The 12,069-nt window shown below is 41.4% G+C and overlaps 1 protein-coding gene across 1 annotated transcript in view; it reads left to right on the top strand.

Annotated features, from left to right (window-relative positions):
- Nucleotides 1–11,316: 11,316 nt before the first annotated feature.
- The window catches only part of LOC119289755 (ervatamin-B-like), a 2,738-nt gene continuing 1,985 nt past the window's right edge, over nucleotides 11,317–12,069 (top strand). The window contains exon 1 of the mRNA XM_037568986.1: nucleotides 11,317–11,592. Within this exon, the coding sequence (XP_037424883.1) occupies nucleotides 11,382–11,592 (211 nt within the window). The 5' untranslated portion in view covers nucleotides 11,317–11,381. The remainder of the gene's footprint in view (nucleotides 11,593–12,069) is intronic.

A 12,069-nucleotide genomic window follows, 5' to 3' on the forward strand; every position in this document is an offset into this window, starting at 1 on the left:
ACTCCGACATCAACCTTTGTCATCACCATCTCCCATTCATTTGCGCGAAATACCAAACCCTAAGTGGAAACCTATGTGTATTACTTTGATCTTTCATCCGTGTTCGCCATGTTTACCCTTGTGAGATGTTTGTCATCTCTATGTCCGAGTAGTACCCCTAGTACATAGTTAGCGAACCAAGGATTAGGTGAAGTATACTTAGCAACATTAAAATTTGCATAATCAGTGAACTAAGGATTAGTATGAGAGGAAACTTTCAAGACAGGTAATTCTCATCCAAAAAACAATCATTAACGGGAATAGGATCAATACGTATGTTTTCCATCATATATAAATTATGAACCCCTCGATTATCAACTCCTTTTTATCCACAATATGCAAATCAAATTCTTGTAAAAATAAAACCCATCTCATAAGCCTAGGATGTTGGAAATATGCCCTAGAGGCAATAATAAATTAGTTATTATTATATTTCCTTGTTCATGATAATCGTTTATTATCCATGCTATAATTGTATTGATAGGAAACTCAGATACATGTGTGGGTACATAGACAACACCATGTCCCTAGTAAGCCTCTAGTTGACTAGCTCGTTGATCAATAGATGGTTACGGTTTCCTGACCATGGACATTGGATGTCGTTGATAACGGGATCACATCATTAGCAGAATGATGTGATGGACAAGACCCAATCCTAAGCCTAGCACAAAGATCGTGTAGTTCGTATGCTAAAGCTTTTCTAATGTCAAGTATCTTTTCCTTAGACCATGAGATTGTGCAACTCCCGGATACCGTAGGAATGCTTTGGGTGTACCAAACGTCACAACGTAATTGGGTGGCTATAAAGGTGCACTACAGATATCTCCGAAAGTGTCTGTTGGGTTGGCACGAATCGATACTGGGATTTGTCACTCCGTGTAAACGGAGAGGTATCTCTGGGCCCACTCGGTAGGACATCATCATAATGTGCACAATGTGACCATGGGGTTGATCACGGGATGATGTGTTACGGAAAGAGTAAAGAGACTTGCCGGTAACGAGATTGAACAAGGTATCGGTATACCGACGATCGAATCTCAGGCAAGTACAATACCGTTAGACAAAGGGAATTGTATACGGGATCGATTGAGTCCTTGACATCGTAGTTCATCCGATGAGATCATCGTGGAACATGTGGGAGCCAACATGGGTATCCAGATCCCGCTGTTGGTTATTGATCGGAGAACGTCTCGGTCATGTCTGCATGGTTCCCGAACCCGTAGGGTCTACACACTTAAGGTTCGATGACGCTAGGGTTATAAAGGAAGTTTGTATGTGGTTACCGAATGTTGTTCGGAGTCCTGGATGAGATCACGGACGTCACAAGGAGTTCCGGAATGGTCCGGAGGTAAATATTTATATATGGGAAGTCCTGTTTTGGTCACCGGAAAAGTTTTGGTTTTTATCGGTAACGTACCGGGACCACCGGGAGGGTCCCGGGGGTCCACCAAGTGGGGCCACCAACCCCGGAGAGCTGCATGGGCCAAGTGTGGGAGGGGATCAGCCCCAGGTGGGCTGGTGCGCCCCCCACAAGGGCCCAAGGTGCCTAGGGTTTGGGGAGGGGGCGCCTCCACCTGACTTGGGGGGCAAGTTTCCCCCTCTCCCCCCCTTGGCTGCCCCCCTAGATGGGATCTAGGGCTGGCCGCCGCCCCTAGGGGTGGAAACCTAGGTGGGGGCGCAGCCCCCTCTCCCCTTATATATAGTGGAGGCATAGGAGCAGCCCAACACACGAAGTTCTTCTCTTGTTGGCGTAGCCCTACCTCTCTTTCTCCTCATATCTCGCGGTGCTTGGTGAAGCCCTGCTGGATCACCACGCTCCTCTACCACCACCACGCCGTTTTGCTGCTGATGGATGGAGTCTTCCCCAACCTCTCCCTCTCTCCTTGCTGGATCAAGGCATGGGAGACATCACCGGGCTGTACGTGTGTTGAATGCGGAGGTGCCATCCGTTCGGCACTAGGATCTCCAGTGATTTGGATCACAATGAGTACGACTCCTTCAACCCCGTTCTCTTGAACGCTTCCGCTTAGCGATCTGCAAGGGTATGTAGATGCACTCTCCTTCCCCTCGTTGCTGGTTTCTCCATAGATAGATCTTGGTGACACGTAGGATTTTTTTTGAATTTCTGCTACGTTCTCCAACAGTGGCATCATGAGCTAGGTCTATTGCGTAGATTCTTTGCACGAGTAGAACACAAAGTAGTTGTGGGCGTTGATTTTCTTCAATATGCTTACCGATACTAGTCCAATCTTGATTCGGCGGCATTGTGGGATGAAGCGGCCCGGACCGACCTTACACGTACACTTACGTGAGACAGGTTCCACCGACTGACATGCACTTGTTGCATAAGGTGGCTAGCGGGTGCCAGTCTCTCCCACTTTAGTCGGATCGGATTCGATGAAAAGGGTCCTTATGAAGGGTAAATAGCAATTGGCATATCACGTTGTGGTTTTGCGTAGGTAAGAAACGTTCTTGCTAGAAACCCATAGTAGCCACGTAAAACATGCAAACAACAATTAGAGGACGTCTAACTTATTTTTGTAGGGTATGCTATGTGATGTGATATGGCCAAGAAGAATGTGATGAATGATATGTGATGTATGAGATTGATCATGTTCTTGTAATAGGAATCACGACTTGCATGTCGATGAGTATGACAGCCGGCAGGAGCCATAGAAGTTGTCTTAATTTATTGTATGACATGCGTGTCATTGAGCAACACCATGTAATTACTTTACTTTATTGCTAACCGGTAGCCATAGTAGTAGAAGTAATAAGTTGGCGAGACAACTTCATGGAGACACGATGATGGAGATCATGGTGTCATGCCGGTGACGATGATGATCATGGAGCCCCGAAGATGGAGATCAAAAGGAGCAAAATGATATTGGCCATATCATGTCACTTTTTGATTGCATATGATGTTTATCATGTTTATACATCTTATTTGCTTAGAACGACGGTAGTAAATAAGATGATCCCTCATTAAAATTTCAAGAAAGTGTTCCCCCTAACTGTGCACCGTTGCGAAAGTTCGTCGTTTCGAAGCACCACGTGATGATTGGGTGTGATAGATTCTTACGTTCACATACAACGGGTGTAAGCCAGATTTACACACGCGAAACACTTAGGTTAACTTGACGAGCCTAGCATGTACAGACATGGCCTTGGAAGACAAGAGACCGAAAGGTCGAGCATGAGTCGTATAGTAGATACGATCAACATGAAGATGTTCACCGATGATGACTAGTCCGTCTCACGTGATGATCAGACACGGCCTAGTTGACTCGGATCATGTAATCACTTATATGACTAGAGGGATGTCTATCTGAGTGGGAGTTCATAAGATGAACTTAAATTATCCTGAACATAGTCAAAAGATTTTCACAAATTATGTCATAGCTCACGCTTTAATTCTACTGTTTTAGATATGTTCCTAGAGAAAATATAGTTGAAAGTTGACAGTAGCGATTATGCGGAAAATAGAAAGCTTATGTCCTTAATGCACCGCTCAGTGTGCTGAACCCCAAACATCGTCTGTGGATGTTGCGAACATCGGACATACACGTTTTGATAACTACATGATAGTTTAGTTAAACGGTTTAGAGTTGAGGCACCAAAGACGTTTTCGAAACGTCGCGGAACATATGAGATGTTTCGAGGGCTGAAATTGGGATTTCAGGCTCGTGCCCACGTCAAGAGGTATAAGACCTCCGATGATTTTCTTAGCCTGCAAACTAAGGGAGAAAAGCTCAATCGTTGTCTGAGTGCAACAATCACTTGAATCGAGTGGGAGTTGATCTTCCAGATGAGATAGTGATGTTTCTCCAAAGTCATTGCCACCAAGCTGCTAGAGCTTCGTGATGAACTATAACATATCAGGGATAGATATGATGATCCTTGAGGTATTCGCGATGTTTGACACCGCGAAAGTAGAAATCAAGAAGGAGCATCAATTGTTGATGGTTGGTGAAACCACTAGTTTCAAGAAGGGCAAGGGCAAGAAGGGATACTTCATGAAACGGCAAATTAGCTGCTGCTCTAGTGAAGAAACCCAAGGTTGAACCCAAACCCGAGACTAAGTGCTTCTGTAATAAGGGGAACAGCCACTGGAGCAGAATTACCCTAGATACTTGGTAGATGAGAAGGCTGGCAAGGTTGATAGAAGTATATTGGATATACATTATGTTAATGTGTACTTTACTAGTACTCCTAGTAGCACCAGGGTACCGGTTCGGTTGCTAAGTGTTAGTAACTCGAAATAAAAGAGCTACGGAATAAACGAAGACTAGCTAAAGGTGAGTTGACGATATATGTTGGAAGTGTTTCCAAGTTTGATGTGATCAAACATCGCACGCTCCCTCTACCATCAAGATTAGCATTAAATCTGAATAATTGTCATTTGGTGTTTGCATTGAGCATAGACATGATTGGATTATGTCTATCGCAATACGGTTATTCATTTAAGGAGAATAATGGTTACTCTATTTATTTGAATAATACCTTCAATGGTCTTGCACCTAAAGGAATGGCTTATTGAATCTCGATCGTAGTGATACACATTTTCATGCCAAAAGATATAAGATAGTAATGATAGTACCACTTACTTGTGGCACTGCCATGTAAGTCATATTGGTATAAAACGCATGAAGAAGCTCCATGTTGATGGATCTTTGGACTCACTCATTTTTGAAAGTTTGAGACATGCGAACCATGTCTATTGGTGTATATGCATGAAGAAACTCCATGTAGATGGATCATTTAGACTCACTTGATTTTGAATCACTTGAGATATGCAAATCATATCACATGGGCAAGATGACTGAAAAGCCTCGTTTTCAGTAAGATGGAACAAGATAGCAACTTATTGGAAGTAACATATTTTGATGTGTGCAGTCCAATGAGTGCTGAGGCATGCAGTGAATATCGTTATGTTCTTACTTCACAGATGATTCGAGTAGATGTTGTATATTTACTTGATGAAACACAAGTCTAAATTATTGAAAGGTTCAAGTAATTTTAGAGTGAAGTTGAAGATCATTGTGACAAGAGGATAAAATGTCTATGATATGATCATAGAGATGAGTACCTGAGTTACGAGCTTTGGCACGCAATTAAGACATTGTGGAAATTGTTTCACAATTAATACTGCCTGGAAAACCATAGTGTGATGGTGTTTCCGAACATCATAGTTGCACCTAATTGGATATGGTGCGTACCATGATGTCTCTTATCGAATTACCACTATCGTTCATGGGTTAGGCATTAGAGACAACCGAACTCACTTTAATAGGGCACCACGTAATTCCGTTGAGATGACATCGTGAGAACTATGGTTTAGAGAAACCTAAGCTGTCGTTTCTTGAAAGTTTGGGGCTGCGACGCTTATGTGAAAAAGTTCATCGTGATAAGCTCGAACCCAAAACGGATAAATGCATCTTCATAGGATACCCAAAATGGTTAGGTATACCTCCTAATTCAGATCCGGAAGCAAAAGTGATTGTTTCTAGAAACGGGTCCTTTCTCGAGGAAAAGTTTCTCTCGAAAGAATTGAGTGGGAGGATGGTGGAGATTTGATGAGGTTATTGAACCATCACTTCAACCAGTGTGTAGCAGGGCACAGGAAGTTGTTCCTGTGGCACCTACACCAATTGAAGTGGAAGCTTATGATAGTGATCATGAAGCTTCGGATCAAGTCACTACCAAACCTCGTAGGTCGACAAAGATGCGTACTGCTTCAGAGTGGTACAGTAATCATGTCTTGAAGGTCATGTTGCTAGACAACAATGAACCTACGAGATATGGAGAAGTGATGGTGGGCCCGAATTCCGACAAATGGTTAGAAGCCATGAAATCCGAGATAGGATCCATGTATCAGAACAAAGCATGGACTTTGGTGGAATTGCCCGATGATCGGCAAGCCATTGAGATAAATGGATCTTTAAGAAGAAGACGGACGTGGACGGTAATGTCACCGTCTATGAAGCTCGACTTGTGGCGAAGAGTTTTTCACAAGTTCAAGGAGTTGACTACGATGAGATTTTCTCATCCGTAGCGATGCTTAAGTCCGTCGGAATCATGTTAGCATTAGCTGCATTTATGAAATCTGGCAGATGGATGTTAAAACGAGTTTCCTTACCAGATTTCGTAAGGAAAGGTTGTATGTGATACAATCAGAAAGGTTTTGTCGATCCTAAGGATGCTAAAAGGTATGCTAGCTCCAGCGATCCTTCCATGGACTGGAGTGAGCATCTCGGAGTTGGAATATGCACTTTGATAAGATGATCAAATATTTTTGGTTTATACAAAGTTTATGAGAAACTTGTATTTCCAAAGAAGTGAGTGGGAGCACTATAGAATTTCTGATGAGTATATGTTGTAAACATATTGTTGATTAGAAATGATGTAGAATTTCTAGAAAGCATATAGGGTTATTTGAAAAGTGTTTTTCAAGGGAAAACCTGGATTAAGCTACTTGAACATTGAGTATCAAGATCTATGAGGATAGATCAAAACCGCTTAATGGTACTTTCAAATGAGCATATACCTTGACATGATCTTGAAGGTGTTCAAGATGGATCAGTCAAAGAAGGAGTTCTTGCCTGAGATGTAAGGTACGAAGTTAAGACTTAAAGCTCGACCACGGCAGAATAGAGAGAAAGGACGAAGGTCGTCCACTATGCTTCAGACGTAGGCTCTATAGTATTCTATGCTGTGTACCGCACCGGAAGTGTGCCTAGCCATGAGTCAGTCAAGGGGTACAAGAATGATCCAGGAATGGATCATTGGACAGCGGTCAAAATTATCCTTGGAGTAAATAAGGACATGTTTCTCGATTATGGAGGTGATAAAGAGTTCGGCGTAAAGGGTTACGTCGATGCAAGCTTTAACACCTATCCGAGTGACTCTGAGTAGCAAACCGGATACATATAGTGGAGCAACCATTTGGGATAGCTCCAAGTGGAGTGTGGAAGCAGCATTTACAATATGACCTAGAGATTTGTGAAGTACATACGGATCTGAATGTTGCAGATCCGTTGACTAAAACCTCTCTTACAAGCAAAACATGATCAAACCCCAGAACTCATTGAGTCTTAATCACATGATGATGTGAACTGGTTTAGTGACACTAGTAAACTCTTGGATGTTGGTCACATGGCGATGTGACCTGTGAGTGTTAATCACATGGCGATGTGAACTAGATTATTGACTCTAGTGCAAGTGGGAGACTGTTGGAAATATGCCCAGATTGTCTGAGTGCTCAGATTGTCTGAGTGCAACAATCACTTGAATCGAGTGGGAGTTGATCTTCCAGATGAGATAGTGATGTTTCTCCAAAGTCATTGCCACCAAGCTGCTAGAGCTTCGTGATGAACTATAACATATCAGGGATAGATATGATGATCCTTGAGGTATTCGCGATGTTTGACATCGCGAAAGTAGAAATCAAGAAGGAGCATCAATTGTTGATGGTTGGTGAAACCACTAGTTTCAAGAAGGGCAAGGGCAAGAAGGGATACTTCATGAAATGGCAAATCAGCTGCTGCTCTAGTGAAGAAACCCAAGGTTGAACCCAAACCCGAGACTAAGTGCTTCTGTAATAAGGGGAACAGCCACTGGAGCAGAATTACCCTAGATACTTGGTAGATGAGAAGGCTGGCAAGGTTGATAGAAGTATATTGGATATACATTATGTTAATGTGTACTTTACCGTTGTGCTGCTGCTGGATGGAGTCTTCCCCAATCTCTCCCTCTCTCCTTGCTGGATCAAGGCATGGGAGACGTCACCGGGCTGTACGTGTGTTGAACGCGAAGGTGCCGTCCGTTCGGCACTAGGATCTCCGGTGATTTGGATCACGACGAGTACGACTCCTTCAACCCCGTTCTCTTGAACGCTTCCGCTTAGCGATCTACAAGGGTATGTAGATGCACTCTCCTTCCCCTCGTTGCTAGTTTCTCCATAGATAGATCTTGGTGACACGTAGGAAATTTTTTTGAATTTCTGCTACGTTCTCCAACATAGGATTAGTATCTTTCTTTTCGACAAGGTACTTAATAGCAGCATGATCAATATGAATAGTACCTTTAGAGTCAACAATACAAAATTAGAATTTATCACATTCAGAGACAAGAACTAAAAATTAGTAGTAGCATAGTTTCTTTGAGTTGTGTCTACAGTTTGCTAGCAAAATGGATAACATTCAGTTTATTATGAATCCTTTGCCCAAGAACACCAACAACACAATCCTAGCACCACATAAAATTTTAAAAGGCAAATTTCATTCAGGTGGTTGAACTATAGGAGCGGCAACTAAAGCTTTCATAAGAATTTCAAATGCTTCCTTGCAATCATCATCAAAAAGAAAATGACATCTTTTTTCAAAATATTAGTAATTAGTATAGACATTTTAAAGAATTCTTTAATAAACCTCCTATAAAAACCAGCATGACCAAGAGAACGTTGTGTACCTTTAATACCTAAAGGACAAGTCATCTTCTCAATAGCTTCAACTTTGACTCTGTCAACTTCAATACCTTTTTCAAAAATTCTATGCCCAAGTACAATACCTACATTTACCATAGAGTGACACTTTTCCCAATTTAAGACAAGGTGAGTTCCCTCACGTCTCTACAAAACCAAGTTAAGATTGTGCAAGCAATCAAAAGAAGTTCCATAGACGAAAAATGGTCCATGAATACTTTCATGATCTTCTTACAAAACAAAGATAGCAACCATACTTTTTTGAAAAAGCAGCAGGTGCATTACACAAACAAAAATGCATACCTCTATAAAAAAAGTTCCAAAATGATAGGTAAAAGTTGTTTTCTCTTCATCTTCAAGATAAACAACTACTTGAGAGAAACCAAAATAACCATCAAGATAACAAATGTGTTTGCCTAGATAGTCTTTCTAACTTGGACCAATAAAGGCAAGAGATAATGATCTATCCTAATAGCTTTATTTAATTTCCCAAAATCAATGCAAATCCTATAACCAACAAGAATTCTTTGTGGGAAAGTTCATTTTCATCATTAGGAACAACAGTAATTTCTCTTTTCTTATCAGCACAATGAACATGACTTATCCATCTACTATCATATATAGGATAGATTATACCTGCTTCTAAGAGTTTAAGAATTTCTTTCCTTGCCACTTCCTTCATCTTACGATTCAAGCAGCGCTGATGATCTATAACAGGCTTGGCATCGGGTTCCATATGAATCTAGTGCATACAGAGAGTAGGATAATGCCTTTAAGATTGTCCAGAGTATAACCAATTGCCCCTCAATGTTTCTTTAGAACAACGAGTAAATTTTCTTCCTCATGCACTAAAAGGTTAGCATTGATAGTAATAGGATATGTTTTATTTTCATCTAAATAAGCATATTTCAGTTTATCAGGTAAAGGTTTAAGTTTAGACAAAGGATGAGCTTTTGGAGGTTCAAGCTCTCCTAAAATTTCAACATTAGGATTATGTTTCACCATTATAATATTATATTAAGGACTGTCTATGTAATCACAATATAAATTTCCAACCCCGTAATATGAATATCTATGAAAGTAAAATATTATTGTCAAATATTTTCAGAGCAATAAATTCCATGCTTGCATTTTGCAGTAGCTACTTTACTTGTTAGCACAATAGATAGATAGATGGATGGATGGATAGATAGATAGATAGATATAGTTTATTTTCATAACATTTTCGGATCGATGAATAAGATGATCTCACATTTGCAAGGGACACTTTATAGTATAGACAGACAGGTAGACAAACAGACAGACAGACAGATAGATAGATAGAATTTGTTTTCAATATCTACAAAACAATAAATACGATGCTCTCACATTTGCGAGGACCACTTTACTAGTTAGTATAATAGATAGATAGATAGATAGATAGATAGATAGATAGATAGATAGATAGATGGATGGATGGATAGATTGATAGATACATACATACATAAATATATAGATAGATAGATTGATTGATTGATAGATACATACATACATACATACATAAATATATATATATATATAGATAGATAGATAGATAGATAGATAGATAGATAGATAGATAGATGGATAGATTGATAGATACATACATACATAAATATATAGATAGATAGATTGATTGATTGATAGGTACATACATACATACATACATACATACATACATACATACATAAATAAATAAATATATATATACATATATATATATATATATATATATATATATATATAGAGAGAGAGAGAGAGAGAGAGAGAGAGAGAGGGAAGTGCATAGATGAATCCAGGTACATATAAACCCACTTAAAAGAACACTTTTCTAAATGTTAAAAAATCTGAAAAAGGTTGCACGGGTACGTCACCATGTTCTATGTGCGTGCATAAAGTTTCATGGAAAAATAACTTTTTTTGGCCTATGCAAAAAAGCAAAACAAAAATTGTGCTCGTGAACACTTTTTAGAAGCACTGAAATTTCTCCTCTTTGCGGAGATAAAAGAAAAAGACATTTTTTCCACAAAACTTTGTGCCGTGCACAGACATTTGTGAACACGTATGTGTGAATTTTTCTTTTCATTTTTTTGACATTTTCAAACGTGCTTAAAATGCTTCCTTTGAAAAGTGGGTGCAGATGACGTGCTCACTCGATAGATAAATGGATGTATATATAGCGAGGGTGTTATTGTAATTTTGATCCTAATCAGATGTAGGATTTTCTTTGTGCACCAAAGCATCTAAGGGCATCTTCAAAGGAGACCCTCAAAGCTCTGGTATATGTCCGAATTGTGGTGTCCGGACCACTTTTGTCAACCTTTGTTATCCTATGAAGACCCTCATTGGTTCGCGAAGTGGTCTGGACGTCCGTTTTTCAGTAAATGTGAGACAAACTTAGACCGGAGTCCTAACATGCAAGTGACCAACTAAAAGCCCCGACGTGGTACTCCTCTTTTTCTCTCCTTCACATGCATGATCTCCTTCTCCTCTCTCTCCTTTCAACCAGGCACCACAACACAATATCCCACCACATGCATGATCCACCTCTACTCTCTCTCCTTCCAACCGAATTAATTTGTGAATATCTTTGGATGGCTCCCTCCCACATCATGTCGCATCATATCCGCGGAACACGCCCGGACATAAAAACAGACATTTGGCATGTCCATTTGTGGGTCAACTTTGAAGATGCCCTAACCTCCCCTGACATCTTTATACATATGCATCCGTTGGGCCTCATCAGCCACGCACAAAGGCTAAGAACAAATTAAACGTCACACACAACGATCTGATCAGAGAGACTAGTGGAGAGCAAGGGAAAAACTTGCACTAGGAGCTGATGATGGAGCTGGCCAAGACGATCGCGCTGCTGGTGTGCCTCCTAGGCACAGCGGGAGGCACATCGGGGGCAAATTGCATCCCGCGGACGAGGTCGGCGACCTTCACGCCGCGCTCAGCCGCTAGTTTCTTTACTGCTCGCACACCGCCACCGACGGTCGACTGGCGTGCGCATGGTGCTGTCACGCCGGTCATGGACCAGGGAGTTCTCGGTAAGGAGATGGAGCTCGTTGCTTGCTTATTACTCCCTCCGTCCGAATTATTTATCTTAGATTTATTATAAGATACGGATGTATCTAACACAGAAAGATGTCTAGATAAGCAATTTTGAACAAAAGTGATGCTAGTCTATAAACTACTACTCCTACTAGGCTCGCAGTACATGAATGGAACCTAAGACAAGTAATTTGGGACGAAGGTGATACTAGTCTACCAAACAAGGCCCGCAGAACATGAAGGGAACCTTACTTTGTCCTTCCGTCCCTTCCTTATTGGGAAACATTTGGGGCCGGGGCACCGGCGGAACATTGGGCCGGTCTCCCTCTTCCTTGCGTCTTCTTCATCACAGCCCGCCCACATCTCGCGCAGCTCGCTGGGACGCGCGCTGCCCTCTTCTTCTGCCCCCTCCTCCCCACCCCTTCCCCATCCCCCCCCCCCGTCGCAGCACCACGCCTCCCCTCCCCGCTCGA

Source organism: Triticum dicoccoides, chromosome 4A (genome assembly GCF_002162155.2).
Source record: "Triticum dicoccoides isolate Atlit2015 ecotype Zavitan chromosome 4A, WEW_v2.0, whole genome shotgun sequence".
NCBI lineage: Eukaryota > Viridiplantae > Streptophyta > Magnoliopsida > Poales > Poaceae > Triticum > Triticum dicoccoides.